At 54.8% G+C, this 20,044-nt stretch overlaps 1 protein-coding gene across 4 annotated transcripts in view; it reads left to right on the forward strand.

The window, feature by feature from the left end:
• The first annotated feature begins 1,892 nt into the window (after positions 1–1,892).
• PLCG2 (phospholipase C gamma 2) overlaps positions 1,893–20,044 on the forward strand; it is a 142,597-nt gene continuing 124,445 nt past the window's right edge. For all 4 annotated transcript variants that reach the window (XM_045076347.1, XM_045076349.1, XM_045076348.1 and 1 more), the window contains exons 1-2: positions 1,893–1,996; positions 7,060–7,294. In XM_045076347.1, the coding sequence (XP_044932282.1) occupies positions 7,102–7,294 (193 nt within the window). In that variant the 5' untranslated portion in view covers positions 1,893–1,996; positions 7,060–7,101. The remainder of the gene's footprint in view (positions 1,997–7,059; positions 7,295–20,044) is intronic.

Here is a 20,044-nt window from a genome sequence, read left to right on the forward strand (position 1 = left end):
AATCCTGCCTCCAGACCCCATTGACTTGATACCCTCGGGTCCTCCCTGTGAAGGGTCCTCTTTTTTTTTTTTTTTCTTTGAGAGGGTGGCTTCTCCCGGTACCTACTGTGCTTTGGAAGAAAAATGTCGCTTTGTATTGGTGTCCTCCCAGAAGGCAGCGGGGTGGGGAGGGGCTAATGTCCCAATTATTTTGAGCAAACGAGCTGAAGTTTAGGAAAGGGAGATGAGGAACCCCAGCGACTCCTGTTCACTGCAGCAGACGCCTTTAGCTGTGCACGTGAAGATGAACAACGAGGCAAAGAAGAACAGCAAAGAAAAAAATATGAAGAAGCAAACCGCCCTCTACTGGGCCCATCTTCTCACTCAGATATTTGAGCTGCCAAGATGCTGTAGGCTTACGCCTGCAGGTTAGAAGCGTGGACTACATGTTCTTCTTTCCTTGCCTGACCCCAGGGACCAGAGAAAGCTCCAGCCAGAATTAGCATCTGTTTGGACAGAGGTTAGGAGCCAAGGCTGCCAGGAGTGATCTCCAAAACTTCTGATTGCACACAGTGTCCTCTCGTCAGCAAGAGATTCAAGACGCTTCCCTATACAAGCAGATTTTGGAATAGTAGAATGTATACATATATGGTTGCACAAAGGTATCCTGCACATGGTCTAAGTAAAAGGTACCAAAATAAAAGTGTTAAAAAGGTTGATGGAAGTAATATATTAAGTTGGGAGTATTTACAAAAAAAAAAAAAAAAAAGGCAAAGAAATTTAACCTACAGTTAGGTATTATTTTTCTTGGAAATCGACCCCATCATTCCAAGTGGCTAACGTTTTAAGAAGCCTTTCAAAGATCTCTTTAGAAAACAGGGCAGTAAGGGGTCCTTGGAGCCTAGTCACCGGTACACTCCCGAGATGGGGCAGGGAAAGAAAGAATTCTATGGATTTTTGAGGTTGGTGAATGTGTCCTGTGGCTTCTCTTAGAACATTCGCAGTCGAGGCAACATTCAGAGTTTCAAAAAACGCTCTGAGGGCTCTGTAGGCGACCCACAGGCTGGCTTGAATCACCACGGAGACACCCGCGTCAAAGGTGCACGCGAAAAGTTGGAATAACATGATTTCGGGAAACGCAAGAATGGAAAAGAGCCGCCAACTAAGCAGCCCAAGTAGGCGTCTAGCGATCTCCTTGTGTGCTTAGCTCACAGGGGAGCCATTAAAAACAAATCTTACTGGGGGGGCGCCTGGGTGGCTCGGTGGGTTGGGCCGCTGCCTTCGGCTCGGGTCGTGGTCTCGGGGTCCTGGGATCGAGTCCCGCATCGGACTCTCTGCTCAGCAGGGAGCCTGTTTCCTCCTCTCTCTCTGCCTGCCTCTCTGCCTACTTGTGATCTCTCTCTGTCCAAAAAAAAAAAAAAAAACTTACTGGGAACGGGGAGATGGGTTCCCAGTTCCCCTTCCTCACAACAAACTTTGGGGGGCAGCGCTGCTCCGATCCGCCTGACAGATGGGGAAACTGAGGCTGGGCGTACTGAAGTGGTTTGGCCCCGGTAGCAGGAGGTGGTCGGACACCAGCGCAGCCTCGGTGACGACTTCAAACTCCGGCCCGCGAACGGCGGTGTCCAGGAGACCATCAGTTTCTTTATTGCACGCGCAGCACCTGGACGCGGGAGGCGCCGCATAAATGCTACGCCGGCGCCTGCGGGTGCTCGCCCTCCCTCGCCAGCGGCCTCGGGCAGCTCGTCCCCACCCCGCCCCCCCCCCCCCCCGCCCGGCCCACGTCCGCGGCCTCAGTTTCCTCCCCGGGCCGCGTACGAGGGGCCCGGGGTGCGCGGCGCGGCGGGCGGGGCAGGGCGGCCTCGGGGCGCCGGGGGCGGGCCGGGGCGCGCGGGGCGGCCCCCAGGAGTCACGTGGCGCGCGGCCGCGGCCGAAGCAGAAGTCGCGGCGGCCGCGTTGGAGGGCGCGCGCCGCAGGGAGTGCCCGGAGCCGGGACCCGCGGCGGGGGCACGGCCAGGTGAGCGGCCCGGCTGGGGGGGAGCGCGCGCGGGCGTCCGGGGTGCGCGGGGGGGGACCCGCGCTCCGAGTGGAGGAGCGCCGCGGGGCGCGGGCAGGAGCGGGGCGCGCCGTCGGGGGCCCCCTGCCTGCTGTGCCCGGGGCCGGGCGGCGCAGGCGGGGGTCGGGGCCTGGCCGCCGGCCACTTCCTCACCGGGAGCGGCGCCATCTCGGCGCTCCGTGCGGGCGGACGCCCCGGCTTTGAATGGGAACCCGGAGGAGGCGGCGCCGCTCGCGGGCGGGTGGGTCGCGCTGGCGTCGGCGTTCAAGGCTCCGGTGGCCGCGAGGCCCCGCGCGGGGTCTGGCTGTGTTTCCCGGCCACGTCGGTGCCCGGGGCTCGCTGACTGCGGGCGGCCCGGCGCGCCCCCGGCACTGCCGGGTACCACGCAGGTGGGTGGGTGGGTGGCTGGGTGATACCCCGGCCGGCGCAGCCCTCGCCCAGAAGAGACTGGCAGAGTGTAGGGGATTCGCGATTCCCGCTCCCACCCCACAGTTGTGTGCATAATTATATGTGTTTGTGCGTTTTCCTGGTTCTGGTTTGGAATCCCAACGAGGTCATCCCGCCCCATCGCGGAAGCATTTGAGGGGAAACGGCTCTTTTTAACAAGGGTTGGCGCCTGGAGTCTGGTGGAGAATGGGGAGGGGCTCTTCGAGCGCTCTGGTCTTAAAACGGACTGAAAAAGTCTGCTGGGTTGAGGGGGGTGACGTGGCACAAGGGCACAGGTGGCCTTGTTAATCAACTTAATTTGAATGTCAGTTCCAGCTGTGTGACCCTGGGCACGTTGAAGAAACCTCTCGGTGCCTCAGTTCCTTACCCAGGATACTGGGGCTACTCAAAGCTGCATTCCATGGCTTTTGAATTTTAGAATTGGGGCCCATCTATGAAAAGGGTGCCCTGACCAGTTATTGACCCTCCCTGGCTAAGGGCCTTGCTTGGCCTTGGCCATCATCCTTAGCTACAGTTTTGCAGAGAGAGGCGGATTGGGGGGCCCCATGCCGGGCCCAGGCACTTTGCCTGCTGCAAAGGTGTGTGTGCCTTGTGTATACCGGTTCAGGCTTCATGGATACAGAAACTGCCTAATGCTGCTGCCGCCTCCCCAAGCCAGTCCGGCCATCCCCACCTCTCTTCTCCCCTCCTACATGCTTCCCCTGCACCTTGAGCGTGTCACTCTTGTCTAGAAGAGGCAACGTGGGGACCCCATGAATAGCCCTTTTGCTGGGTGGAGCTGGTGAGAAATTGCAAGCAAGAAAACTTCAGAACCTTTCTTAATTTAGAAAACAGTAAAAACCCAAGAACGAAAAGCTCATCTGTATGTTACCACTTAAATTAATAAAAAGTCAAGACCCAAGAACGAAAAGCTCATCTGTATGTTACCACTTAAATTAATAAAAAGTCAAGACCTCGTCTCTCCCCTCCCCTCCTCTGAAAGTAACCACTTTCGCTAGATTTATACCCGCGCAGCCTTTGAAAAAACCTAATTCTGTGATGCATCCAGGTTTGCCACTCTTCTTTCATCTCTTTTGTGAACCTTTCAGGATTCCATTGCTTGGAAATTTTCCTGCTATCTGATAGCTGCTGAGCCCTCTTTAGTGTGCATGTCCCATGAGTTCTGTAAGGGACCTCCCTGCCAGTGGTGGTCTTTTCTGTTACAAATAATGCTTCTGCGAACATTTTTGTGTTTCTGCACCTAGGTGACTGCTGATCAAAGCATTCGCATGTTTCACGGTTTGATGATCACAGGTCGCCCCCTTAAAAACAACAACAACAACAACAACAGACAACACTCATTCTCCTTCCTCCCTACAATGGTTGACCCTGGCTGTTCTTCCAGCAAAAACCTCCTGCTGCAGGGTTGGGGGAGACGCAGCCGTCCCCACCTTCCTTTGAGCTGCTGCGGGGGGGGGGGGGTCAGCTACCTCCCCGCAATGTGACTGTGCAGAGTTTAACAGAGGATTGTTCTGTGGGATTTCTTATGCACCCCTGTATGGGGCTAACGTACACCAAGGAGGAGAAAACGTCCCTGCTTCCTGGTTCTGGGTCCTGGTAGCCCAAAAGTATTTCAAGAAGAACATGACAAGTAGAAATGGCAAAACCTCTTATTAAATCTCGGACACCATAAGTCATTTTGCAAAGTTAGCCAAGGAGGATGAGAAACAGGACCAAACAAGGGATTTCAAAGCCCTTTCTTTCCTCCCTCCCTGTCTTTCTCCCTTTCTGTTTGTTTGTTTGTTTGTTTCTTTCTTTCTTTCATTTCTTCCTTCCTTCCTCTTTCTTTCTTTCAGCAAAAGCAAAATGGAAATTGCCTATGATGGCTAGTGCCCTCCCTTGGGGAGAAGGCCTTGGACACTTCCTTGCCTTCGTTGCTGAAGCATCAGACTCTGGAAGCCTGAGTCAGGAGCTGGCTGGATTTTTTGGTTGACTGCAAGGATCTTGTGGCCATGAGGACCTCTTTCTTGGCGAGAGGCAACAGGTTCTTGGCGAGAGGCAACAGGAGAGACTTGATGTTGATAGTTGGGCCAATCCACTGGGCTTCTGAGTGGAAGTAACCAGAATCTTGGGGAAGGTTATGTCCAAGGCCTTCCCAGAGCCAGAGTCAGAAAGAACTGAGGGTCCCTGTGCCTCCGGGCAGGCAAGTTTAACCGGGCTGGAGGTGTTGTGAGAGGGTACGTGTCCCCTGTTTATGCCCTGCTGTACGTTGGCCTGGAGACCGAGGAGGGAACTCCAGGGGCACATGGCTGGGGAGTGGTCAGCCCAGTGGGGAGCTGCAGAGCTGGGAACAGGTGCAGATCCTCTTCCTGCCGCTTTCCAGCTGCGTGACCTTGGACAAGGCCTTCATACTCTCTTGAGAGGGGTGGGAGGGCCAAACTAGTTCCTTTCGGGCCAGATTCTGCTGCAGAATTCTGAGTTCCAGAGGTCAGATGCTGAATGAGCGGGGACGTGGGATTCAGAGCAGGGTTCTCATCCCCGTGCTGCCAGGTTCCTGTGTGACCTTGATACGTAATTTCCCCTCTCAGGGTTTGGGTTTTCACCTCTGCTCATTCTCGTTGAGTTTAATGAGATAAACCAGGTATAGCAGGTGCTAGCCCCCTGGGGAAAGCCGGTAAACAGCTGGTTCACCAGGAGGAGACTGGTCACGAGTACCTTGTTCACAGGCTTGACTGGACGACGGGGCGATGAGGCAGGAGGCTCATCTCCGAGTCTGTGGCCCAGCCTAGGAGGCCTGCAGCGTGCTGGGCCTTTGCTTAAGCCCGTTCCTCTGATGAGAACACTGTTCCCTCCTGCTTCACCTTTTAAGAGGATTGGATTCAGATATTCTCTCCTCCCAGAAGCTTCCTCTGACCGAAGTAGGGGTTGAGCTGACAGGTGTGATTCCAAGTGGGGAGAGAGCAGGTGGAAATCATGGTTTTATCTCCAGCTGCCAGACACCTGCGAAAGGTGCCTTTGGCGGCAGGCCTGAGCGGGAGCGAGGAGGGGACAAAGGGCAGGGCCTGGGCCGCTCCCCACTCTCTCTCATTTGAATGCCAGTCCCCAGCTCCGTTCCTGGCACAGGGGGACACTCATCCTGTTGAAAAACGGCTGGATGACTGTTACCTGAGGTCCTGCCAGAGGCTGGGACTGAACTTCTGTTGTAGCTTTCAGTCTTTTCAGTGCCCCCCTTGAGACTGGTATTATCCCCATTTTACAGATGAGGGAACTGAGGCCCTCATTATGAGCAGCTTGGCAGGAGGCTTTCCAAAGGCAGATCCAGAGGGAAGGCTTGCATGACCTTGGCTGAACACCTGACAGAGTAACGCTGTGGGCTCCTAATCCTGTGGGATTTGCCGGGGGGGAAGTGGGGAGGAGACAAGATGCAGGGAACAATTGATGGCAGTAGTAGCCATAGCTAAATCTGGGGATCCCTGACTTTGCATCACTGTTTGAAGCGCCCCAAGATATACTATCCAGTTTAATCCTTCCAAGAACCTTGGAGGTCTGTCTTCCCCTTTCCAAGGAAATAAGGTTCCGGGGCAGGGGAGGGTCTAGAACGTCTTCCCTTGGGCTCCCCTCTGCAGAGTGGGGGGTTCCAGAGCCAGTGCTCAGGCCACCATGGCAGCACACTGGTCAGAGGGTTTGACGGGATTTCATCTTGTTCAAAACGTGCCCTCCACCTGGCTCCCAATCTGCACTGGATGGTGGGGGCTGGGGCAGAAACAGGAGACCAGCTGGGCGATGAGAGCAATCCAGGTGTGAGATCCAGGGAGGAGCCCGGGAGCCGGGAAGATGGGTTGCATTTGCTGATGGTTTGGATGTGGGTGTGAGTATGGCCAGACAGGGTTGGCTGCAGGATTTGGGGTCTGGCGTCTCTCTGTGTGCCTGAGTGTTGCTTCAGAATGTTTATTGTACACTGAGCAGAATGCGGGGTGCCCCTCGCCACCCCAACAGCCCGTTATAGAAGGGATGCAGCTGAGACTTATGGAGGTCACGCAGCCGACCCAGGGCCACACACCAGGCCTCGAACTTGGGGCTGCCAGGCCCTGACATTTTCTCTCCTTTTGGCTCTGTTTCCTTGCAGAGGTCTTCACAGACACATTCTGGTGTGGCTTAGTATTATTTTTTTTCTGTTCCCAACTTCACTTAGGAAGTAAGGGGATGCTGAGGAGAGAGTCTAGACAGAACAGAAAAGGATGCTGGGGCGGGGTGGTGGTGGGGGGGCTGGGGCCCGACTGGGCTGCTTTGTCTATTCAAATCTTTGACAGTGTGGAAGCGTGTAGGACGGTAGGGGTCACTGCCAGGCTGGGGTGATTTGGTTATTCAAAGTCAGGATAACAGTTTGGTCTCTGAGGCCAGGGAGGTCCTCCCCCATCTCCACTTCTATTTAAACCTCCGTGTCCTAGACGGGCAGTCTGAACGGTCCACGATTCCCCGCCACCAGAACCTCCTTCTAAAACTCATGCTGATGGGCATGAGACAGGATTTCGACTGTTAACTTGTCCTCCCGACCCAGTTAACAAAACCCAACTTACTCCTTCATTCTGCCCTTGCAGCATCCTCTTCCCTCACTGCTCCCACCCTCGCCTCCGCCGACAATGACCGCCCCGGCCAACGTGGACACCCTCCCCGAGCACGAAAAGAGTCAGATCAAGAGGGCGCTGGAGCTGGGCACGGTGATGACGGTGTTCAGCTTCCGCAAGTCCACCCCGGAGCGGAGGACCGTCCAAGTCATCATGGAGACCCGCCAGGTGGCCTGGAGCAAGACCGCCGACAAGATCGAGGGTTTCTGTGAGTCGCCCTGGAGCCCCGGCCCGTCTGCGCGTGCTGGCTCCACACCTTCTCTCCTCCTTCTGGAAATGCACGGGTGGCCGTTCTGCCTGGGTCTTCTCCGCTGGGGTTTAGAGCGGGTGGGGGTAGTTCAGCCAGAAACACCCTGGTGAAGCGACAGAGGCTTGCATGGGCCAGCTTGGTAGTGACATTGCGGTGGCTCACCTGGGCTGGCAGGATGTGCGCCCTGCTGGACGGCACTGCGGACCCTTTAGTTTCTGCTGCTGGTCAAGCGCTCTGCCCTCCTCCCGGCCCAGGGACAGAGCTGCAGAGACTGCGGCCTTGCGAGCCACATGCCTGTTTGGTTTTACCAAGAACCACAGAACCAGGGGCCTTCGCTCTGGGTGGGCAGAGACTGTCACTGAGGGTTCTGTAGCTTTTAAATGAAGTTCTGGTCCTTGGGGCGGGGTCTTCTGTCCCCACCCGCCTTAGATTGGGCAATTCGCTCAGTTCCTAAAGTTTCTAAGCCTTTTTTTTTTTTTTTTAAACAAACGAAGTAAGAAGGCTTAAGCAATTTTCAGTTGCAGACTTGCTTTAATTTGCCTTTTCTTTTAAATGGACTCCTTTAAAACATCAGTACAATTGAAAAATTAAAATACACACTGGGGAGAAGAAATCAAATAATTCATTAATACAGATCTCTCCTCCCCAGCCCCACCCTGTGCCCTAGGGGCGAGCTCATTACCAAGCTCTCTGTCTTCCAGAGTATTCTGTGCTTGGGTCCTGTGCAGGTTGCCTTTTTTTTTTTTTTTTTTTTTTGCAGGATGGGTCCCTACTACTTAAACTTCTGTGCCTTGGTTTCTTTTTCTAATGATTATTTGGAGGTGTTCTGATCCATACATGAGTCTACCTGATTCTTTTGCGGCCACATGGCGTCTGACTGCTCCTAAGGGTCTGAGCCCCCGGAGATGGACATGGGGTTTATTTCTGGTCTTTTGCTATTAGCTGCTGCTGCCATGCTTGCATTCTCCCCTGCCCCCCCCTTTTTTGATAATAGTGCTGTTGAGATAGAATTCACATTCCACACAATTCAGCCACTGAAAATGATAAATTCAGTGGGTTTTAGTATATTCACAGGTCTGTGCAATCAACCACCTCCATCAATTTTAGGACCTTTTCATCACCTCAGAAAGAAACCCTGCCCCTGGCGGCTCTCATCCGCCTCCCCTGCCCTAAGCAACCCCGAGTCCACATTCTGTCTCCGTAGAATGTCCTGTTCTGGACGTTCCCTACAAATGGAATTCTGTAATACGAGGCCTATAGTGTCTGACGTCACTCCCTTGGCGTGACGTTCCCAGGGTCCATCCATGCCGGGGTGCGTGTAGGGACATCATTCCTCTGTGCGGTTGAGCCGTACCCCATTGTGTGGATTTCCCGCCCACCGATGGACTTTGGGTTGCTGCTACTTTGTGGCAACTGTGAATCCTGTGGCTGAGAGCCTTCGTGTGTGTAAATCTTCCTGTGGGTGTATGTTTTCATTTCTCTTGGGCATATGCCTGGGAGTGTAACTGCTGGGTCATATGGTAACTATGTTTAATTATTTTAGGAACTGTCAGACTGTTTCCAAGGGGGTTACAGCATTTGGCGTTCCCACCAGCCATGTGTGGGGGTCATTCTCGCATGCTTTTCTTTCTCTGACCTGGGCGCCCCTGAAGGACAGCTTCCTGGAAGTGTTATTTCTGAGTCAAAGGGCAGTTTGGCAGCACCGACCCCCCCCCCCCCCGCCCCCAGCGCCCGTGAGGTCCCTGTTCCCAAGCTTGAAGCCCTGCTGCAGTGGATTCTGAACTTGGGCATTTTTCTCCATTCGACTTCTTGTCATGAGTCCGATGAAACAGCTTTCCCAAAGGCTTCTCCTAGCTTTGGAGCCAAGCAGGTCTCGGGTGGCACAGAGCCCAAAACCCGGCTTTGAAAATGCCCTTGTGAGTGAGCATCCGACTTTCCTCCCGAGTTTGCTTGCATTTGGCTGCACTTGACCTCCCAAGTGGCCCGGAACCCTGTTGAAGCTGGGGTGGGGGTGGGGCCTGCAGGGTAAAGGCAGGAGCGCCATGCTGAGAGGGGGCAGTGGGTCCCAAGCTTGACTGACAATCAGAAATGCCCGGGGGGCTTTTAAAAGCACAAGCTACCAGAACCTTCTCCTGAAGCTCATTGTAAGGGGCGTGACGTGGGATTTGGCTCCTGAAATCCGTGTCCTGTAGCTCTCCACTTTCAGTTAAATAAATGCAGTTCTGTCTTCTCCCTGGAGAGTTTGAAGATGGCTGTCATTCACCAGGTGGTTGGGGATTCAGTGTTTTAATCCTCTCCCCAGTGGTCCTGGTAATTAGCTGGGCTTGGTGTATGCTGCTGCTGAGACTTCCACGCATCCTGCTCTCCTTCCTTCCGCAGCTGAGCGTGGGCTCTGCCGGGCACTGTCCTAGGTACTGAAGATGCGGACGCAATTAGCTTCCGATCCTCACCGAGCCGGCTGTGTTGCACGATGTGCAAGCAGCACGGGGTTTGACGGGGAGCACTGTGTGAGGAGCATGGCTGTGTGGCCGTGGGCGAGCTCCATCTGCTTTCTGAGATTTAATTCTCTCGTCTCTAGAAAGGGAATGCTGCTGGTGTCCACCCAGCAGGGTTACGGCTGGGAATGAATAGATGAGTTAATGATCTGTCAGATGGCTTCAAGATGGTGTGTGGCACGGGCTCGGCACTCACGCAGCGGGAACCTCTGCGGTATGTTCGCCATTCTTGCTGCTAACGACTGGTGTCCAGCTTGTCTGCGGGTGGCAAAGTCTTGCTCACGTGTTTGGACTTTTTCTGGAGGGCAGCGGGGGTCCACCGAAGGGTTTGCAGACGACGCAATCCCATTGGCATTTTGAAATGTGCTCCGGCCGTCCTGTGTGAGATGGCTGTGTTCTTGGTAAAGAAACTGAAGAAAGCCAGTTCTGGGGGAAAGAGCTTAGTAACTGTGCTCCCTGCCCACTCAGAGCAAGCCTCTAGGTCCTTGATGAGGCCTCTCAGGGCCCAGTTTCCAGCCCGCTGTTGTAAGGGTGACCTCCCGAGGGGGACCCAGGCCACAGTGTCCCGTCAAGGCTGCTAGTTAGCAGGACCATGCAGGTTACTGGGATGCCTGCTGGCTAGCATGAGGGAGCATGGGCAGGTGGCTTTGGAGACCTTGGCAGATGGTGTTTGACTTGTGGACAGGTATCCCACAACTCCCCCCCCCGCCCTGCCGCCCACGGAGGCCAGGGTCTTAGTAGACACACATGGGTCCTGCTATCTAAAGCAGGGTGTGGTTCTCTCCAGGGTGATCTTCCCCTCCCCGACGCGCAACTGCCCCGCCACAACCAGGAGCCTGTAGCAATGCTTGGAGATAATTTTAATTGTCATCATTGGGGATGGGGCGTCTGTTCCTGGCATCGCATAGATCCAGGCCACGGATGTTTCCAAACCTCCTACAATGCACAGGACAGCCCGTACTGTGCATAATCCAGTACCAACTGTCCGTGGGGCCAATGGTGGAGAAACGCTGATTTCAGGTGACGTGTTGCTTTGCTTGGAGCCATGAAGTGTCAGTGGGTCTAACAGTCTCTCGGCCCCTGCCGTGGAGAGGCACTTACACGTGTTCAGCCCCTATTGGCTGTCCTGTCCGGAGCTGGACCGTGGGGCGAGAGGAAGAAGTGTGGGGCCCCAGCCCCGGTGGGGAACGGACTCCGCAGCCAGCCATGGGGGGGATCATGTGGCGAGGACCAGTGAGGGTCTGGCCTGTAGCGTGTGAGCAAGGGTGGCTCTTAACCCACTTGGGTGTGAGGGACATGGTGGGCAATAGGGGGAGGCCTCCTCGCAGGGGAGCTTCTCGTGGGGGGAGTTGAGGGAGGGGCTGCCAGGTGCCTGCAGGCTGGCTGTCCTGACATGGGGTCCTGGGTGCCCCTGACCATGGCCGAGGAGGTTTGTGGGTCAGAGATTAGGGCAGGCCCCCCCTGGGTGAGTTTACTCTTTGTGGCCTAGACTGAGGTCATTTGGTGGGATGCAACTGGTGTGTCCCTTGGTCTGGAAGGTTCCAGAATCTTCACTCCCACATCTGGCATCCTGGTGGCAATGGCTGACTGTCTTCCTGCCTCTAGCTAGTCCCAAAGTAGTTGGACTTAAGATGGTGCTTGGCATCCCCCCAGAGGGTGTGTTCCGAGAGTCCTAGGCGGAAGCTGCAGGGCTTCTTAGGGCTTAGCCGCAAGTCCCAGCACGTCCTTTGTACCAGCTCAGGTCATCAAGGCCAAGTTGGGTTTAAGAAATGGGGAATCTCCTCTTGGAGGAGGAGAGGCTTGTGTGTCCAGGGTGGGAAGGGGCTGGTAGTCCCTGGCCACCGTGAGGGCACCTGGACTCCAGATCCAGATTTGTAGCTCAAGAGTATGTGCTCTGGGGTGCCCTGTGCCTCAGTTTCCCTCTCTGCCAAAGTGAGATGATAGCTCCTACCGAGTATGAATTAGATGAATTTTAGGATAGGCAAAAGTTCAGTGGATTTTATGTACTTTTTGTTTTTTTTAAATATGTGGGAGGTACTGCGTAATTGGAATGTAACACAATAAAAGAAAAAAAAGACATTGGTAGGGCGTCCCAAGGCCTGGCTTGTAATGAAGACTGGATCTTGAACCACTGACCTTGGCTGTCTGTCTTCCTCTTGCTTTCCAAAGGGAATGGTAAGATGGTGACTGGGATTCCCTCCAGCCCTGGCCTCCTGGAGCGCTCCTGAATATAGGGAGGGAGCTCGTGGGACAGCTGGGAACTGCTGTGTGTGTCGTTTTTCTTCCTTCCGGGGGCACCAGCTGAGTCTCCTATAGAAAAGAGCCCACTTGGGTTAAACCTTCAGGGTCCTCCTGCATCTTCTGCATTTGGGAGGCCTGGAATGTGTCTCCGGAACTGACGAGACTCCCCCTGTTTGTGGAGTCAGTATAGGGCTGGTGAGGCCATGAGCTCCTTTGAGGGAGCGGACCGCAGCCGTCTCGACTGAATGGGCTTGTTTCCTGAGGCTTTCACTTGAGCTTGTGCATGTTTTCTCCATCTGCTTATTTTTGGCAAGTTGTGGCTGCCCATGAATTGAGAGGTTCTCGGAAATAGGAGCTGTCCTGGTGCCCTGGTGTGGGGTTCTTGGCTTGCCCTCCCGAGGATGATGCTGGCGTGGCTGATGACGAGAGCCGCCTCTGACCAGTGCTGTCTGTGTACTGGTCCCGTGTGCAAGCGCGTCATGTACACTGGCCCGTCAGCTCCTCACAGCGACCCCAGGACGCAGGCATTCTCCCCGAGCTATTTACGAGGACACGGAGTCCTGGGGATCTAGGAGCTATGCCCAAGGCCACACAGCCGCAAAAGGGCAGAACTACACTTTGTGCTCATCCTGTCTGCCTTCAGAGTCCCGAATCTTCTTCCTGCTGTGTTTCTTTGTCCTCCTGGGGCCTCTCGGCTGGTGCAGTTCTGTGTGTGATAGAGAAGGACTCTGCTGGGGACCCAGGAACAGTGGCTCTGCTCAGACTTTATTGTTGACAACGGTGGCAGTGGGGAGCATCCCTTCCTTCTGTGTGCAGAGGACACGCTCTGCGGGGTGCTGGACATGCCGGGAGGAAGGGAGCTCTCCAAGCGCCCTGGGGAGCAGGGGGACAGGCGCGCCAGGAAACCGCATGGCGTGGACGAGTGCTGACAGCCAGGGCCGGTGAAGGGGGGTGGAGGTTGCTGTTTTTTGGCTTCTGAAATCCCGCCTGGGCTTCATAGTCATTTAAAAAAAAAAAATTTTTTTTTTGAAAGTTGTTATTTTTTCAAAATGTTTTCAAAACATTGGAGAAGTGGCTGTTTTTCTGCGGGCGTGCTCCATCTAAGAAGAAACCCACATTCTTTCAGTCAAACATCCCATCAGAGAGAAGACTCAGCCAATGTCTTCCCTGTCTGTAAACTGATTTATTGATTGATTTAGATGTGCAGTACCAGTACACGATAGCATAGGCTCTAGATCCCAGTGCCTGGGGTCTGATCCCAGCCCTGCCCCTTAGCTGGGGTGTGATCTGGGGCCACTTGTCATCGCTTTGTGTCCCCATTTCCATGCCTTTAAAAAGACTAATGGGAGGGTGCCTGGGTGGCTCAGTGGGTTAAGCCGCTGCATTCGGCTCGGGTCATGATCTCGGGGTCCTGGGATCGAGTCCCGCATCGGGCTCTCTGCTCAGTGGGGAGCCTGCTTCCTCCTCTCTCTCTGCCGGCCTCTCTGCCTGCTTATGATCTCTCTCTGTCAAATAAATAAATAAAATCTTAAAAAAAAAAAAAAGACTAATGGGAGACCCAACTGCACGAGACCTTGGGGAGCATTAAATGAGTACATGGGAAATGCTTTCACCATGGCTGACACAGTGGAGTCAGATGCGCATGTCTTAGCTGCTCTTGTCATCCTTGTCACGGTCACTGTCACTGTCCTAACCAAACGTAAAGGCAAATGGTACTATAGAAAGGATGAGATGAAAATGAGAACTCCCATCCACATAGTGATTTTCCTTCCTGACCCTCTCTGGGGTCTATATTCTCCATGATAGAGATTGCTGGTGTAAAAAATAGAATTGACCTTTTTATTCTCTTTTCCTTCCTTCCTTCCTTCCTTCCTATCTTTCTTTCTTTCTTAAAGCATGCACGGGGTGGGGAGGGGAGGAGCAGAGGGAGAGGGACAAACAGACTCCATGTTGAGTGCGGAGCCTGATGTAGGGCTCGATCTCACAACACTGACATCATGATCTGAGCTGAAATCAAGAGTTGGACGCTTAACCACGATCGATCCAAGAGTTGACAGAATCACCCAGGAACCCCAGATTTTTTATTCTTGGTATTGACTCAGACCTGCTTGTACGCTGCATAGGTAAGGACTTGGTTTCTGTGGTTGTCCAAGGGCTTTCGGTCGGATAATGATCACTTGATGTTCTTAGAGTTTGTCCCTTTGTTGATTTAGGAAATACTCAGAGAGGACTGAGTGAGTGTTGGGAGTCACACTTGCTGTTGGGGGTGAAGTGGTGAACAGGGTCATGGAGATCTGTAAAGCAGCCTCTAGTGTCTGTAGTTTTATGGGGAAGAAAAAGCCAAACTAGTCATTTGATCATTTTGGATCGTGATGGCTGCTAGGAAGAAAGAAACCGGGCGCTGTGACGGAGTGACCAGTGAAGAACACTGTTAGTAGGGCTGGTCTCCGAGAAACCTCTCAGTGGAGGTGACTTTTGAGCTGAGACTTAGTGGGTGAGGAGAGAGCCACGGGAAGCTCTGTGGGGACAGCATTCCAGGCAGAGGGCACGGCAGCCAGGCTTCTACGTGAGTCAGGGACAAAGTTCAGTGACCAAAGATTTCTTCGTACAGTATGAGTTAATCACCCAAGTCATGAAACAGTGGGTGGGATTGAGGGGTGGGGCTTGCTGCCTGGTACCATCACTGTCCCCTAACACCCCTGAGACCACCTCAGGAGCCTCCGTGTCCAGCCAACATGCAGGGGAAGAGGGAGAGTGGAAGATGCCTTCAAGGGTTTTATGGACCAGGCCTGCAAACTGGACGGTGCCCAACTTCCACTGACAAGGACTTGGCATGTGACCAGCTGCAAGGAATACTGGGAAATGTGGCCAGCCTCAGTGCCATTAAGAATGGAAGTGGGTTTGGTGGGTTTGGTGGGCATCTTCCAGACTCTTCCATGGCCCCTACTTGTGGAGGGAGCAGAGGCGGCTGTAGGAACCCCACGGATGGCTGGAAGACAGAATGGTCTTGGTTGGCAGGGGTTAGTTCTTGTAAGAATCCAAGAAAATGAACAGCCTCGCCCTGTAAGTGGCCCTAGCGGGAAGGGGAGGTGGCGGAACTGAGGACTTACCCTCCTGTCTGTGACAAGAACGGTGGCTTCTCTCCACGGACTGGGCTCCCTTCCTTGTCCTAGCAGCCTGGGTCCTGGCTGGGTCCTCCCCAGCAAAGCCTTTCTCTAGCCTGACTCTCCTGCACTCGGCCCCCTCTGGGAAGTCTGAGGTGTCCCCGCTCCCCAGGGGTGGGCTCCTGAGGGAGGCCTGTGATTGGCTGGGCCTTTTTGAGCCAGGGCACAGGGATTGGCTGGTTTGAGACCGGTGTCCTCAAACAGGGCAGGGAAGGTGACCTCTCCTGTTGGAGAGCTTGGTCTGGCTGCTTCAGGGTGTATGGGCAAGGGTGGGTCCCTGCCATGGGTTGAATTGTGACCTCCCCCCAGATTCATATATCGAAGTCCTGACCCCTTGTACCTCAGCATATGACCTCATTTAGAAATAAGATATTTGCTGATGTGTTCGTTAAGGTCATGCTGGCGTCGGCTGGGCCCCTAGTCCAGTATGACCGTGTCCTTAAAAGGGGGAGAGACACACAGGGACAGAAGGCCCCGTGACGAGGGGCACGGGTAGGAGGGGGCATCTACAAGCTGAGGCATACCACTGGCTGTCGGCAGTGCCGGAAGGTCGGGGAGAGGCACGGGATGGATGGTCCCCCTGCCCCCCTCATCCCTCAGCAGAATCCCCCCTGCCAGCCACCTGACCTTGGGCTTCCAGCCTCGAGGGCTGTGAGACAATAAACTTCTGTTGTTGAAGCTACACAGTCTGTGGTTTTTGTCATGGCGGTCCTCGCAGACTAAGACGCTCCCCTTTAAAAGGGGCCCAAGGGGCAGGGCGGGGGGCGTGACCAGGTGTGTCCATCTGGCTGCAGAGAGGACGGGCGAGTTGGAGGTGGCCATAAAGGAATCTAGGAGCCCTGGCCGTACTTCACGTGTCCTCTTACTTCCCAGCTCCGCTGGTCTTGACCTGGGCTGCGAGGACTGGCCAACCATGTGGACTGTGGGGCCAGCCTGAGTAGGTTTGAATCCCGACTCTCTAGCTCTTTAGCTGTGTGGCCTTGGGCATGAGACTTCCCTCTCTGTGCCTCCGTTTGCTCGTCTGTGAAATGGGAAGGCCATTTCACAGCCAGAGCTGTCAGGAAGCTCGCGTGTGCTCCTCTGGGTCCCTCGTGGCTTACACGTCTTTCCCGCCTCTGGGAAGTACACCCCCTGAATTCTCTCCTCCAAGCAATCAAGCCTCCGCTCTGAAGGACCCCGTGCACGGTGAGTGAGTCGTCGTCCGCCCGCTCCGGTGCTCGCACATGTCTTCCGGATGTCTAGGGAGGGAGCTGTTAAAAGCGACCCCTCCGCGAATGCTTTCAGAAGATTGTCCCCCTCCCCAGGGGACCTTAGAAATGAGCTTGCATGATAGCAGGTCAGGGTAGCAAAGGGACCTGGCTTGTGTTGTCTTGGAAGAGACAGACGTGCCGTGCCGCTTGGAGTGGGAGCCAGAAATCCTGGTGTCGGCGTTTCCTTGCCCTCTGGGAGGGCATGACTTGGAGCCAGACCCTCAGTGGTCTGTCTTCTCCCCAGACTGCGAGCTCTGGGTGGCAGGCACCTGTCTGTCCTGCTGACCAGCGAGCAGTCCCCAGCGCCCCGCCCGTGCCTGGCCCACAGCGGATGCCGCCCGGGTGTGTGTCCAGTGGACGGGAAAGGAGCTAGATGCCCCTCTCAGCCTCTGCCTACCTTTTTCTCCCCAGAGACGAGAGGATCTGGGGTTAAGCTGGGGCATCCCTATGGCAACTTCCCTTTTATAGCCACACACACAGGGGTTCCGGTCTCGGCCCTTTGCTCACTGGCCCCATGACCCTCAGCGGTCCATGCCTCTCTGTGCCTCAGTTTTCTCATGCGAGAGATGGCATGATGGCAGAGCTCCCCAGCGGGATCCTTGGGAAGATGAAATTTGTGAATGCACGTAACAGGACTGCTGGGAACCTGATGGCTTGTGATTGCCCGCGTGGGTGTGTTCTGGAAAAGTTGGCAGAGCTGTGTGTGCGTGTGTGTGCACGTGTGTTCACGTGTGTGGCCCGTACGCAGCCGTCACCACCTCCTCTGTCTTGTGCACACAGGGGGTCTTTTAGGGTTCAGGACCCCTGGATTCCAGCCTTGGGTGGGCCAGCAGCTCCCCGCCTGGCCTTTCTCCTTGGAGGCTGGGGAGCCCGCCCGCCCTTGGGGAGCAGGAGTGTCAACAGGCCAGTGGTGATGTTTTGGAAATAGAATTGGAGATGTTGCCAGTTTAGAGCAGGGGGGGGCCTCTGTCGCTCTCCTAGCACAGCTGGAGGAAGCTTTCACCTGCCCTGAGCTGCGCTGGTGGCCCGAGGGTGGGTGTGGGCTGCGGGGCGAGACGAGTCTAGTGTGTGAGGGATTCTGTTCTGAGGAGAGGCAGGGGAACGTGGAGACGGGCCCAGTTAGTGTCCGCACAGCATGACCCAGACAGAGCAAGGAGACTCTGCAGGGCCCATGGTCGGGGGGTGGGGGTGGGATGCCCCTCTCCAGACTGGGGTCTGCGGGATGTCATTGGCAGGGGTCCCCTCCCCGTCATGCCCGCCCGCTCCCGGCCGCTCCCGGCCTCTGCCGGTGGGCCTGGGCTTGGCTGCAGGAGGAACCCGAGTTCCTGGAGAGCTGAGAAGGGCCCAAGCTGGGGTACTGAGTGGGAACCTTACACCAAGTTCCTGCTGGAGACGATTCTGAGCTGAGCTCCTCTGACCACCTTGCGCTCGGCCTGACGAAAATAACTCCGATTTTGTCCTCGGAGAATGAACATGTCTTCACGAAGAGAAACCTCTTTAACTACAGCTGGGGGAGCGTCACAGCCCCTTCCCCCTGACCTAGAGGCATGTGTGTGAACATTTGGTCTACAGCCTTCTGTTTTTTTTTTTTTTTTTTTTTTTTTGCAAGACCTAGGTACATTTTTATAAAAGACAATCCTTTAACAATATTCTGGTGTCATGCCTTTTCTGTTTTGTGCTATATTGTGTCCACTTCTTACTGTAAGCTGTGGTCTTAAGGCCTGTCAGCCTGGGTTCGAATCTCAGCACTGCCACTTAAAATGTCGGCGACCTGGACAAGTTGGTTAGCTTCTCGTGGTACCGGTCTGAAAAGTGGGGTCATAGTTGTGCCTCCCTTAAGGGATTCTCACAGAGATGAAGTGAGCCAATGGCGTTGCACACTTCGAGATAACGCCTCACGAGTATCCCAGAGCCCCCAGAAAGAGTGCACTGCTGTTGCTCCCGCTAGGGTGACGCTGATGATGGAGACAGCGATTTCTGTGCACTCTGGGGTAAGCAGAACAAGGCCCCCCTGCCCTGCCCCAGGACGTCCCCTTCCTAATCTCCAGGATCTGTGACTCTGTTACCCTGTAGGGCAAAGGGCTCTCTACAGATGTGATGAAGTTAAGAATCCTGAGCTGCAAAGATGATTCTGGGTTAGCTCGGTGAGCCCAGGGTAATCACGAAGCTTCCCTAAGTGAAAGACAGAGGGAGGAGGCTCAGATCGGAACAGAGGAGGTGAGGATAGAGCGGAGGCCAGAGAGGTCCGCTTAGTCGCTTTCAAGGTGGAAGGGGTCCATGAACCAGCCACGGGCCGCCCCCAGAAGCCGGAAGAGGCACGAGAACGGATTCCCGCACAGATCCCTCCTGACACCTTGATTCCGGCCCCGGGAGACCCATCCCTGGCTTCCGGCCTGCGCAAGTGTAGGATCGTGAATGTGTGTCGTCCCGGGTCCCTGGTCTGTGGTGACTTGTTACAGCAGCCGTAGCGCAGGAATGCCCCCTTCTCTCCAACTTAGACCGATCATACTGGCTTTGGCCTTTGTTTTGAAGGATAAGATATTATGCGTGGAACTAAACATACTGCTTCCTCCCTGGGGAAACCAGGTTGTAGCTTTGGTAATTATTCCCACGCATATTTTTACATTTCAATAAAAAATAAAGACATTTCGTCTTTAATTAGCCTATGATCTGTTCCTTGTGAGGTGCCACACTGACACCAGCGGCTTTATTTTAAGTGCCCTTAGATTTCACTCAGGGAGTGTCCCCCGATAGGACACCTGTCCTTTCGGTGATGTTTATTTTGGTTTCCTGCAGAGGAAATCTTTCCAAGTACACGCCGTCTGTTTTGTCTTAAACGGCAACAGCCTTTCCACCTCATCTTTTTATTTGTATTTGTTTAGTCAATTTTCTGTTTTTGGACATCACGAAGCTTACTCTTGGGCTATGTCAGACCCTGATTCTGGGAATGTGCTTAGTGCCAACCCTCAGGCGCACCCTGGGTCCTCTCCAGAGGCTGAATGCCAAGAAGAGTTGGCGGAAGGGAAGGCTGCGTCCTGGGCTCGGGGCGCAGTGTTCCGGGGTCCCCGGGAGGCCGCACTCACGCCCGCCACCCTTGCTAGCGTCTGGGTGTCTGTGAGCTTTCACAGATGGGACATTCATCGGCAGGGACAGGTTTCGCAAGCATTGTCCTTCCTTCTCCCTGTAGGGCATTTGTTCTGTCCGGGGCTGTGGAAGCAGCAGCCCGAAGCCCCCGGTGGCTGAAGGTCGTGCATCTCACCGTGGCCTCCACGCGACCACTTGGGATGGTGGACGGGAAACCTGGGAGCCCATCCTGTGTGCCGAGGCTGCCGACAGGCCCTCGTTGAACCCACATGGCAACCCCGTGAAGTCGGTAGTTTCCTCATCTTTTCTTTTTTTATTTTTATTTTTAAAGATTTTATTTATTTATAGGACAGAGACAGTGAGAGAGGGAACAAAGCAGGGGGAGTGGAAGTGGGAGAAGCAGGCTCCCCACTGAGCTGGGAGCCTGATGCGGGGCTCCATCCCAGGACCCTGGGATCATGACCCAAGCAGAAG

Source organism: Mustela putorius, unplaced genomic scaffold (assembly GCF_011764305.1).
Source record: "Mustela putorius furo isolate JIRA1106 unplaced genomic scaffold, ASM1176430v1.1 tig00000174_pilon_pilon_pilon, whole genome shotgun sequence".
NCBI classification, from domain to species: Eukaryota; Metazoa; Chordata; class Mammalia; order Carnivora; family Mustelidae; genus Mustela; species Mustela putorius.